The following is a 13,506-nucleotide window of genomic DNA, read 5'->3' on the forward strand; positions in this document are numbered from 1 at the left end:
TGCTGAACTTACATGTCCTGAAAGCAAGAAAAACTGCCGTTTCAGAAGTATAATAAACGTTCCTTATGAACAAGGCTAGAAAGGGTGGATACTGGAGCTAGGATGGGGGTGGGGAAGCAAATCCTTTAGTTACAATATTTTAGGGACACGAATCGACACAATAAAACAAATTTCAAGTCAAGGTTCTCCACTATTCTACATAAGCAGTTTAGAATCTTAAGCAGATGTAAAAGGAATAAAGCAAATGCGGAGTAAAAAAGGCCAATAAAGTTTCTGGCTACAATACAAGAGACATATCATTACCATATGATCTAATGTGGGTGTCAGCCGGGTAGTGTTCATTGAGGGAAACCTTATTTTTTATCTGGGCTATGGAGTAGACGCAGGAGATTTTCAACCTAGTGACAGGCACAGAGCAGCACCTACCCCCTCCTCCTTTCCACACCTGCAAACTCTTTTGCTTGGGCTGAATATTTAGTGTAATTACATCTCAGCTTTGAGGGCTCCTGTGGCAAATTCCCGGATTAAAAGGTATGGTTTTCAATAATTGTCCTGAACTCTGCTACAGACTAATAAAACTTTGATCAAGTTAAGAGAAATAGAAATTATTCGGTGAGAAAAAGAAAAGAAAAAGTAATTGTGCTAAACTTTTAATCTTTATGCAGCATTTAAAAAAGTATTGCTTGAAAACAGAAGTTAAATATCTGGTTAAATGATTAAATGCATTGTTTTAGTTCTTTTTCTCTGTTCTTGCAAATTAAAAAAAAATCAATGTTTATTAAAAATCTATGACCTAACACCATGACTATCTATATTTATTTATTTGTATTTGTACTAATGAAATGTTTAGCGTTTTAGAATGTATTTATAGAAAGATATTCAAGACTAGCATATTATTTGTAGTTGCGTTATGTATTTTAAGATTTATTTTCTTCCTGAATTCTTGTATATTTTAAAACTTTTAAAACCTAAGAGAAGTGAACTCTGTTGTTAGTTGTAGAAGTCTAGTGTATATTTCTACAACCTAGAAAAGAGTAGAAATTATCACCAGAGAGGTGCAAATAAACATTGAAAACATTTATGCTGATTATTAAAGACCTAACTAAAATAATAGCACATTCAGCTACATACTTCCTTAAATGTAAAGAAGAGACCCTGTCAGTAACATCAATACAAATAAAATTTTATTATGATACTATATTTCATTACGAAATGAGGATGTAGGTTATTTTTCTTTCTAATTGCAAAACAGGGTAACATGATGAACACTTAAGTGGGCTCCTGGCTATATAAATACCTGTGGTTTTTTTTTTTTTCCAGTTGCTGTTTTGACCAGAAAGAACCAATTATCTCCTATAGTAGCCCTTATTTATGGATAAATGTGTATTGTTTACTTTAAAATTATTTCTATTATTATTGAGGTTTTTTGTTTCCTAGTGCTGGGGGATTGTAATTTTGCTCTGCACTTACAGCTTCATTGATCTCCTGAGGGTTAATTTTTGACTTTGAAAGCCACTCCACAGACATAAATGACATCATACAAATGTTGATTGAATGATATAGTTAAATTAATGGGATGAAGTAATTTAAGAAACCAGAGATTGTTATTTTTGATAAAATACTTATAAACTATGGCAATGAACGTTATTGAAATAAGGACATTATTTTTAGAAATTAGCATTTAGGAAAGAATCATACATTTGAGAGTACTTAAAACAACCTAATGAAATTTAGAATGTCTATCATCTCAAGAATAGCATGCCTGGTTTCTATGTGGGCAGCTGTTGTTTTTTTATTTTTCTGATTTCTTCAGGAAAGAAGGAAATGATTAAAGAAATCATTAGCATCAACTGCCTACATTAATCATTTTAAGATGCTGAGTCTTCAAGTATTATGGCATTAATTTAAAAGAAATTAGTTCATAGAGGAATTTGTGTAAAGTTCCTGGACATGTTAGTATTATTCTCCAGGAAAATCAGGGTTAAAATGCACACACACACACACACACACACACACACACACACACACACACAGAAATAATGGCAGCTATGAACTGCTCGTCTGCATTCAGCTTCAACCAAAAAGAATTTTGTGTAGAGAATTTCGCCATTTTGACAAGAGTAAATAGATAGAAATGATAATATTTCCTTGAGCTAATGCTCACCATTTCCTTTTTGTGGGTTAGTGAAACAACCAGGCGTTTTCTGCTCTGGAGAAAAGATCAAAACGTGACAACTACATTAATTCTAGTTGCTATGTATTAAATTTGCAATTACTTTGCTTCATTATTCTTCTAAAATTGTGAGACATTAAATATGCAAGGCTAGCAAAATTGTGGTAAACCATAAACTTTGCATTTTAATGTGAAACAGACAGAAAATCCTTCCCTTAGATCCAGTCCAAGGGAACGCTGCCAAAACAATAGGGTATCCCTTAAAAGGCTCTGCAGTAATGGAGTGGGAATAGGCTCCTAGGGAAAACCTGATACTGAATTTAAAGGGGCCGTGTGACTGATCATTTTAGAAGCATATTTAAATGAAAATCCACAAGCTCATATTGTATATGTGCTGCCATGGACACACTTCAGTAATAACAATAATAATAAGAAAACTAAGAGACAATTATATAAAAAATTGAAAAATATTTATTTATTCTCTAGAGAATCTAGGCAAAAATTTCCTGAAGATACATTAAGGTTAGAGCATATAAAGATTGTTTTTGTTTTTATTTTTTTGCGTATGATACAGTTGGGTAATAACTCCAAACAGTTATTTAATTCCAATTACAAACGTGCAGTTTTTATTTGGATTTTTATATGTGCACCATTCAAAGCAGAGTAATGGGACCAAAGATAATATCTGCATTATGTTTTAAGAATATTTAGAACAGCTTCAATATGATTTTAAAATATATCAACTCAAAAATATACTGCTTACTCCTTACATGATCAACTAATTTTTGTTATTCAGATTTCTTAAAATTTAGTAACTTTATTTAGTTCACTTCAGCCAGCTATACAACCAGTTCAACATAGATGTATATATCTATAAATGATTAATGAATTAATGGATGAATAATGCATGGATTTGTCAAAATTGTACTTTTTGGTTGTTTTCAAAATAGCCTTCCAGGTAAATCTAAATAATATATTTCATATAAAAGTCATTTGGGATTTTTCATATGTGTGTATTGATTCATTTAAAATGATCAGTTTGAGAAACTATCCAAGAGAATTATTTTTTAAAGTGAATCTTGATTTTACCAAGTTTGAGGTTTTCAGTTCAATATATTTCTTATGCTAGAAATTTGATATTGAGAAAAAGATAATTATGTTTAAAAAACCAGACTGACAGACTGCTTAGCACAAATTGAATAGCATGCGTTAATAACTTGATAGTTAACTGAGTCATTTATGTGCAAATGTTGTGCAAGGCTGAGTACAAAACAAAGAATACTAAGACACGCCCTGAAGGAGCACATCTTCTAATGGGGAGCTGGGGGGTAAACCAAGCACGCAAAACAAATTACAATATGTGATAAGTTCTTTAAAAGAGGTAAGAGCAACGGACTTTGGGAGCACAGAAGAGGGAGAAAGCAGCATCCTGCCTAGTTAAGCGAGGGAAAACACAGGGGAAGCCCATTATCTCATTAATCTTTACAGCACTCTGATAAGGTAGGTATTTTAAATGGCAATTAGCTTTGAGAGTGAGTCTGGGTTGAGGTGAGGACTGGCAGTGAAGAGAAAATGGAGAGAAATGTGGCTAAAATATCAGTAGGTACCAAATTATGAACAGTCTTACGTACGCTATTGGCAAGCTATGGAAGTCAACAAAGGGTTTCTAATAGCAGAGTCATACAATTAAATAGAATTTTTTAGGAGATGACTTGGGAAGCAGAGTGGAAGATGGCCTGGTGTAGAGGGAGTATTCAAGGCAGATACCAGTTGGGAGCCCTTACCATAGTTTCAGAAGATGAGAAGGGCCTGGACCAAGATAAATATATTTGGATGGAGAGATAAGATTGGCTTCCAGAGATATTTCTCAGGCAAGGATTAGAGATCTTTCAGATGTATAGACAAAACTTTGTGGCATGGCTTGTGCTGAGTAAGCATTAAAAAGACAAGTACCATATGATTTCACTCACTTGAGAAATCGAAGGAACAAAATGAACTAACAAACAAAATAGAGACAGACTTACACATAGAGAGTAAGCTGACAGCTGTCGGGGGTCAGAGGGCTGGGTGAGCAAGCTAACAGCTGTAGGGGGTCAGTAGGCTGGATGAAGGGGATGAAAGGATTGATCTAAAAAGGACAACAAAAACAAAAAAAACTATTGGATATGTACAGCAGTGTGGTGTTTGAGGGAGTGAGGGAGGGGAGTGCATAGGGAGAAAAATGGTGATGGATGTAGTCTTGACTTAGTGGGGTGAACACACAACATGGTGTACAGGGATATGTTATAGACTTGGGCACCTGAAACCATATAATTATGTTGTTTAACCAGTATCACCCCAACAAATTTAATTAATAAAAAAGAACATTTCCGCATGATCTATCTATAACAATTTTGTAATTGATGTGAATATAGGTGTGTTGTCTTCATTCAGAACCAAAATTCAAAACAAGCAGATTTAATTAATACATTAAGTTTTTTCATCAATAAATAGCTGTAAAAATTAGTCTGTAATGTACCTTATCAACTTTTAAATACATTTTTAACTCTCTGTTTCCTAACAATAAATTATTATTTTTACTCCTTACTTTGCTCTATGCTTACTCTACTATGGGGTGTTAGAAACTAGGCAAGGCTACTCTTCTAAAGCTTTTGCTTGTTTTCTAGGTTCCTTGGTTGTGAAAATACATGAGATAAACCATGAAGGCAACTATCATCTTCCTCCTGCTTGCTCAAGTTTCCTGGGCCGGACCGTTTCAACAGAGAAGCATATTTGACTTTTATGACCTCTTGCTAGCAGATGAGGCTTCTGGTGATGGCCCACCAACGCCCCTTCCTCCTGATGATTATGTGCCTCTTGAGCCTATGGGACCAGTGTGTCCCTTCCGCTGTCAATGCCATCTCCGAGTGGTCCAGTGTTCTGATTTGGGTGAGTGGGTTGCAGGCTCTCTTTACCTTCCTTGTTTGTGATATTCCTGGAATGGCTTCCCTAGGAGTTTAGCACTTTCAGTTTTAATCTCTGCATTTCCAAATGTGAGAGACAGTGCCACCTAATGAGAAGTAAAGGAAGCAAAGCAGGATAGAAAGAAGTAACTTCAAGGTTAAGAGACACTTTTTCCTTCTTTTTTTATTAAAAGTCACAGCTGCAGTCTTGAACAAGTCACTTAAAAAAACATTTATTTTTTGAGTCTCGTGGTCCCCATTCTATAAAATAAAACTTTAAGAAAACAGTATTTTATGTTCTGTGATTCAGATTGGTGGTTTCTTTTAATTTGATGATTGTTTTTGTGTGAAATCTTAAATACTAAGAAAACCTGGGCAACCTCTTTATTCTTGGCTTAGTCCACACAACAGAGCTCAAACATTATAAAATTGTAAAGTATGCAGAGTTATCAGAAGAAAAACATGTATACTTTGAGAACATAAATTATTTTTCAAATACCAATCTATACCATTAATCTCTGGGTCTTAGTTTTTGCCTTTATTGTTGGTATTTTATAATCTACTTGTTTATAATCTTTAGAAGAAAGTTTCAAAGTAAATATTTATAACTAAGATTTGAGGTAAATATTCAATATATTCACAGAGCATATATCTTTAGCCTAAACACTGTGAATACAGTTTGATTTATTATTTTTCAAGTAAAAGTTGGTCTGGGAATTTTGAGAGCAATACACTCAGAAGATAAATCTCCAGAAAGTTTGAAGTCCCAGCACATGGGCCAAAAGGGAATGAATTTTGTTTACATGGCAGCTGATTCACATTCCTTGTTTCTTTTGGTTCATTTTCTTGTGGGAAAGAAAAAAGAAAGAAAGAAATACACTCACTGAATGAATATACCTTGATGCATTTCCTTGTGGATGAAACCATAGCATAGCAGGACACTTTTCAGAATCCCTATATTTTTTCCAAACATGCTTTCTAGCAGGATTTTGCAGGAAAAATTGCACTAATTTCTACAGTTAGAATAAACTACATATAGGAACCCAGGAAAACATAAAATATCTTAAATAATAACTGAAGAAGAAACACTTTTAGATAGCTTCTTCTTCAATACTGACAGACATTGCATAGCCGCTTGAAACCCAAAAAAGTGTATCAAAAGCTGTAAGAAGACTATAGGATAATCCCACTGGATTCATTCATTCATTCATTCATTCATTCATTCATTCATCAAATAAATGGAAAGGCCACAACAGTTCAGATCTTTCTTAGCTCCTGGTGAAAAGAAATGACCAAGACAGATATGGTCCCTGTTCTTGTGAGTTTGATAGTCTACTGGTAGTGATTATTCCTTATTTGACTTGTATAGATTACTATCAATTTCAAAAGAAACTTTTATATGCATTTGGAGATTACGTGAATATGGTTTAGAGAGGAAAAAAATTTGGTTGAACCTATCTGAACAAAGGAATGACTACTTGATGGATATACCAGCATTGAACTTTTTCTGACGTTAATAAAATGGCTGAGTTCCCAAGAAATGTGATGCAAGTCAAATCTTTGCCTCTGAACAAAGTTAAAAGACTTCATGATTACTCTCACCACATATTATCAACAGTGAAGTGTTGATGTGTTTAAGGGAGGAAGATTTGTTCAGTCACTTAAGTTTTATTTTTCCATAAATATAGTTTTCTCTGCTTGCACGATAAATGGTCCATAAAGTTTGACTCTGAGAAAATCATTGAAACAGTTTTCCAATTTTGTATTATAAAAAAGGTCCAAGCCTATTGCTCAAAATTATACAGAAAAGTGCAGTGTTAGTAAAGAAACATCAAGGTTCGTAGACTTAGGTGTATCATGATAGTTTCATTGTTGTTCTTATTGTTTTGTTTTGTTTATTTTTTTTGTTGTTTTTAGATGAGAATGTTTCCTATGTTATCTTATTTCTAACATCCCAGAGTGTACTGACTCAAAAAAAAAGTAGCTAAAATTGTAATAATGATTTGTTTGGGGTAACCATGTTTAACTGAGTTCCAACAACCAGTGGGCTCATCCAAATTATTTTGTCTTTATTCATTCACAGATGCATGTTTAAATATGACATCAAAATGTTGATCAGATATTTCTAAGACAGAAAATACACAGTGGTAAGACAGTTATAAAACAAAGTGAAAAAAATATTTTTTAGAAGTAAGATCAATCCATTTGTCTTTAAAAAAACATTGTATTCACATTTTCAACTACTGTCTAACTTGTTCACTTTATGATTTTGGCAAGCTATTCACAGCTTTGACATCTTTATCTGCAGAAAAATCAGTCAGTCTTTGAAAGCTCATTATATGTGTGAGGTATCTGACTTATAGTGGAGGTTCAAAACATGTTTTCTGTGTGATGATTATATAGAGTAAAAGATGAAAGAAATGTAGAAAAAAAGCAATAAAAAAGAAATGAGCAAATATACACAGTAAAAGCAATGCATTTTATTTTTGGTTTTAAGTTCCCTAGTGGTCTGAATATGAAGCTTATATTACTATATTAAAGAACAAATTCTGTGAGCTTTGGGATAAGCAATGTAAATGCTTATCTGTGTCAAAGACTAACGTTTTCATTAGGTTTATCTTTGGCAGAGCTTTAAATTAGCAGAGAGAAGCTACAATGTTGAAGGACAAAATTCTTTGTCCACTTATTAATACCTTGACAAACAGCTCAACTAAGGAACAATGAGTTGGTTTTTCTCTCTTTCTTTCTCTCTCTCTAATCATTGAAAAAATTTATATATATATATATATATACACAATATATATGTATGCATATATACATATATACACACAGAGACACACACATATATGTAAACAATGTTTTTTATTAAAATGTTTGATTATTCTGGCCACTAAATGTTATTTCTGACAAAGTTTAAAAAATTTTTCTGTTTAAAATATTAAACATTTAAAATATATTTAAAAAATATTCTGTTTAAAAAATCTGTTTTTTAAACAGTTCTTTTAAAGCTAAAAATGAAAAACTGTGAAATTAAAATTAAATAATTATTCCATGGGTAAACTTGAGACCTTTAGGAAGATACATTGACTCCTTGGATTCTTAGTTCTAATGTATCAGATGAGCATGGAATATGGAGAAAGTAAATGTATGTCTTAATTTACTTGAGGAAGTAATGAAATCTCCATAGATGTTGGCCAAGTTGGTTTGGCTGAAAGTGTTGCAATTCAGCTTGTAATTTGAACCAGACTTTTATGAGGTCTATATCATTTTTTCTTTATCTATCTTCTGAAAACATAAACCAATTCGCTCCTAATTATAGCATTTCCAAAAAAAATAACAATATAAAGATAAATGTAGTAAGAGTAAATTCAGAAACTGGTGGGTTACTTTAAAATAATAAACTTACTTTGCAACTCATTCTTGTCAAATATTTTTAAAAATGGCCTCTTCTCTGACTGGATGCTCAGTTGCTTTGTGTTGTCCCAATACCCAAAGATTACAGGTTTGATCCCAAGTCAAGGCACATACAGGAACAGATCAATGTTTCTGTTTCTCTATCTCTCTCTCTCTTCCCTCCTCTCTCTCTAAAACCAATGAGTAAAAATTTTAAAACATTTTAAAATGTCCTAATATTGATCCTGTGACTGGATGCTCTGTTTTATGTACTTAGTATCTTGAAGGAAGACAGTCACCCTTATCTGTGTGTTCTCTGGATTAGTCATTCATCTTTGGATCGACTGTACAATTGACATTATTTGGTCAGAACTTTTATTTTATTGCTAAAAGGCAGATCAGCCCTTACAGTTGAAATAAGCATAAATGTTGTTTATCCAAATTAAAGTAATAGTTATTGATGAATTTCTTATGAATAAGATTCAAAAATATTATATTTTTAGAATTATTTAATAATAAAAAAAACTTGGATTATATATTTCAACAACTTTAAATTCAAGTCCTACTTTACCATTTACTATGTGTAACCTTGAACCTTTCAACATCTGTTTTCTCCTTTGATAAATAGGAATATAGCATCATTAGGTAAGACTAAACATTTTTTACATGTTTACTATAATAACTGTTACATTCAGTTTACCTCAGGCAAAGTTGGCTAATAATATGAGGCTATTTCTGAAATAATATTTTTTTTGAAATTGAGAATCTCTAATAAGTATATGGTTTGTCAAATTAGATACAAAATGGCATCTTCTGTCTCTTCTCCCCAAAGAGGGCCACATCAACTCCAATGTAAATAGACAAGATTTAGAAAATTGTGCAATCATTAAACAATTCAGTGTTCTCCAAACACTATTCCTTTGAACAAAATCGATTTGGTTGAGTGGAGAACAATGAAGCACTAAGCTATTTTATAATCATAAAAGACTCAAATCCACATACTTAGCTCTGTATAAATAATGCCAGAAGGTGGAAGGCTTTATTTTGTCATGTAAGATCATTACAAACAAATACTTTTCCTACAATGTACCTCATATTGCAAAGAACTTTTAATTAAAAATTTTTTCCAGAAAAAAATGTATAATCAAACTTTTAAACTGCATGAAAAAGTTTTATTTTTTTAATTATTTTCTCAACTGTTGAAATTTTTATCAGTGGTCACAACTCAGGACATACTATAGTACAGCTTGTCCCTTGTCTGGTGTAATTAGCTTCTCAGAAGCAAATTTTCTATATGAGTTCAAGAAACTGCTAGACTTCCATGAAATCAATCCAGAAGAATGAACTAGGGCTGTTTTGTAGAGGGTAGAAATGCTGCCAAGCTCAGTTGCTTTCATGCTTTATGTCTAGTTCTGTAGCAGCAAGGATGTGGGGTGACCCTCGGTAGGAGTTTAGATGCATCAAAAGGGCAACTCCAAGATGTGGTATAAGAAAGAGACTGTGCACAGAGCATGCCCAGTGGGCTCCCTAAATTAGTAGTGGATTAGGGTGGAGAATGATAGCTCCTCAGATGAAGCAAGAGTAATTAATGCTCAGGAGTAACCCGGGTAACTTGGGCTCCTGACTCAAAGGGTTAATTAAGTATGGGCAGGAGGAAGTCATCTCTTCAAAGGAAGCTTCTGTCTCTTTGACTTGACTGAGAACTGACATACCCTTGGTTTCCTTCTCTGTCCCAGGAGGGAGAAAGAGGCAGCTGTGTGGGATCAAGGCACTTTGTTAGACCACAGCTGTGATACATTCTCCTCTGTAAGACCATCCCTGGCTCCAAAGGACAGGATGGAATAGGTTAGCCAGAATTTGAATTCCCTGGGTAAAAATGGGGATGCAAAGACCCTTTAGTTTTAACTTTTCTCCTTCAAAAGAGTAGCAAGAAGATTATATATTTCCTTGAAAATAAAGATAAAGAAGAATTAAACCAGTTTGCATTTCAGTCTTAAAAAAAAAAGGAGGAAGCCTTGTAACAGCTACACAATACTTAATACTCAAGATTAAATTAACCCTTAACTTCAACTGTGGATTGTTTTGAGGTAACTTTCGGGCTTGTCTACTTCTGTTTTACAATTTGAGGATGACCTTAAAAGGAAGCTTAAACTTTCCTCAAATTTATTTGGGAGATCTAACTAAAGGTAAAATATTCTATTTCTCAAACCTGATCCAACTATCGTAACAGTCAAATTGCCATTTTTAAGAGGTCATGTAGGAAAAATGCATGTCTTGAGCAGACAAGTATTTTGATGGGGCTGGACATCTGCATATTGTTTTGGTTATATGCCCAAAACTGAAATGTATCACCATCATCTTAATTATTAAATTGAAGTCAGAATTACAATTTGTTGGAAATCAACAAGAATAAATTGTGGAATTTGGATCTTTGCCACAGGGCAAGGAAGAAAAATAAAAGCCTGTTTTAGGACAACCTGTCCTTTGTCCAACAAGATGTTTAGCAGATTGCTGACATTGGCTAATTGACCAATGCTGTTCATCACTAGGACAGCTAGGGGAAAAAAAGCAAGACTCTTTTTACTAATAAGCTTTTATTTCAGAAATCATTTTCTGTTCATGTCTTAAATAGAATTTTATTTACTTTAATAACCCTATTTTAAAGAAAATAAAGTTTCTTTTACAGAACTTGGGAGAGCAAATTATTCAGAAATAACTACATTTTAATGGAAACTTTAGAAACATGTTAAAGTATACTCACTGAAATATAGTTAAGTTTAGGGAGCCACTCTGTTGCTAATAGGATTGCTGAATAAGTATCACCTCAAAATTTGGCAATTTAAAAATATAATTTTATTTATGATTTAAGATACAGAAAATTTGAACAGGGCTCAGAAAGGTTGTTCTCACTTGGGTTTCCCATGCATTTGTATGTCAGATATATCTGTAGCTATAGACCTGGGGCTGCTGGATTAAGCCCAATACCCAAGAAAGACAGCTCCCTCTCATGACTGGTAGTTGATGCTGCTGTTACCTGAGAGCTCTGCTTTCTGTCATCTGGAATGCCTTAGGTGGCATCTCCCGGATGGTGATCTCAGCAAAGACAGAATTCTTTCTTACATATGCTCTGGCTACAGCAAGTATTCCAGAAGAATTGGATAGCAGCTGTACAACTTTTCTGACCTACTCTCAAAAGCCATGCCATTTGACATCCACCACATTGCATTAGTCCATAGAGACATTGTGAATGAAGCCAGGCCAGATTCAAAGGGAGGGGAATTTGATACGTTTTTGGTGGGGTTGGGACAAGTTTGTGTTGAACAAGAGCAGATTGGATGGGAGATATGATTAATGCCATCTTTGAATAATGCAATTATCCACCCAGTCACTTAGATTTATATACATTTCTTAACCAAAAAAAGAAATAAATTCTTAATATCAACAAATATTCATTCAATGTACTACATATTTTAAATTATCTTATAAATATTATAAATGTTTTATTTTATAATTTATTTGTGCGAATAGAGTCCAAATGCAGTACATACATTGCAATAACTTAAGTAGCTCTCGTATTTCTGTTAAACTACAGGGTCATCAATACTTCCTCATTGTTTCATGTAATTTATTTGTGGAAGAAATTGGAATTTTGTTGAATCCATTTCTTTAGTAGACTTTAGTATGTTCTTTTGACCTCTTTTTTTCTTGTAAATTATGAGATATCTTGAGGCTTAATTAGATTCAGAATTATTTATTTGCTTGTTTGTTTGTTTTGACAATACTAATCCATAATTGAGAATCTGTTTCTTCTTCCAAAAGTTATAATTATTTCCTCTCCACAAGAAACATGAGAAATATATGTTGTGTAAAGAAACTGTTACCACTGAATCAGTCACCATGTGGAACAGAGAAGGCAGTCGTTTTTAGATACATAAGTAACAAAAGATCCCTCACAAATATATCAAAGACACATAAGAAAGTGAGAACTATTTTTAGGTGCCGATAATGAGGATGATATGTTTGGTAGTAGTATTTGTTTCTAAAATGTTCTTGGGCAGCCAAGAATCAGAAAGAAAATTATAATTATTAAAATCAGTTGGAACCTAATACTTCTGAGTAATAACAAGAACCCTCATGAAAGCAGTGAAGAGGTGATTGTAACAAAACATAGTGGAAAAGGCTATGAAGCATGACCTAAACTGTTCACCCTGGGACAGTAGGACAGATTATGATTTTAAAATTAGTCAATCAAAAAGCTACTTTCTGTGTGTAATGTGATAATATCAAAGCTCTGATGAAAAACAGTTATTTGTCCCTGCTTACCCAAAATTTTTTAAAAAAAGGAAATCTAAAATGCATTATGGTACATCAGAAGCTTATACATAAGGAGTCTGGAGGGAAGAGGTCTTCATTATCTGGGTTGGTAAGGATAGACATTGTAAAACAGGATAATGAGTATGCTCTAAAGCAGGGATAGTTAACCTTTTTATACCTACCGCCCACTTTTTTTATCTCTGTTAGTAGTAAAATTTTCTAACCATCCACCGGTTCCACAGTAATGGTGCTTTATAAAGTAGAGAAGTAACTTTACTTTATAAAATTTATAAAGCAGAGTTACAGCAAGTTAAAGCGTATAATAATAATTACTTATCAAGTACTTTATGTCAGATTTTTGCTAAGTTTGGCAGAATAAATCTTTATAAAACAATTTACTATAGTTAAATCTATCTTTTTATTTATACTTTGGTTGCTCCACTACCACCCACCATGAAAACTGGAACGCCCACTAGTGGACAGTAGGACCAGGTTGACTACCACTGCTCTAAAAGATTGTTAGAATGGAAGTAAAATAAAATGAGTGGGTGGTGTATTCCATAGACATATATTATAAGAACAAAAATGAGTAGTGAAAAATAAGCACAGTATGTTCAAGAGACAGGATTGATCAGCATCTTTAAAAAACATGCAGAATATTTATATGCATATATGGCACATTGA

General features: G+C 33.2%; 1 protein-coding gene across 2 annotated transcripts in view; it reads left to right on the plus strand.

Annotated features, from left to right (window-relative positions):
• The first annotated feature begins 299 nt into the window (after window positions 1–299).
• Window positions 300–13,506, plus strand: part of DCN (decorin) — a 38,052-nt gene continuing 24,845 nt past the window's right edge. Inside the window, exons 1-2 of one of the 2 annotated variants that reach the window (XM_066257765.1) lie at window positions 300–531; window positions 4,840–5,101. In XM_066257765.1, coding sequence (XP_066113862.1) covers window positions 4,873–5,101 — 229 coding nt within the window. In that variant the 5' untranslated portion in view covers window positions 300–531; window positions 4,840–4,872. Of the gene's footprint in view, window positions 532–3,493; window positions 3,674–4,839; window positions 5,102–13,506 lie in introns of those variants that run through there. The other variant, XM_066257764.1, reaches the window with a different exon arrangement.

This window comes from Saccopteryx bilineata, chromosome 2, assembly GCF_036850765.1.
Source record: "Saccopteryx bilineata isolate mSacBil1 chromosome 2, mSacBil1_pri_phased_curated, whole genome shotgun sequence".
NCBI classification, from domain to species: domain Eukaryota; kingdom Metazoa; phylum Chordata; class Mammalia; order Chiroptera; family Emballonuridae; genus Saccopteryx; species Saccopteryx bilineata.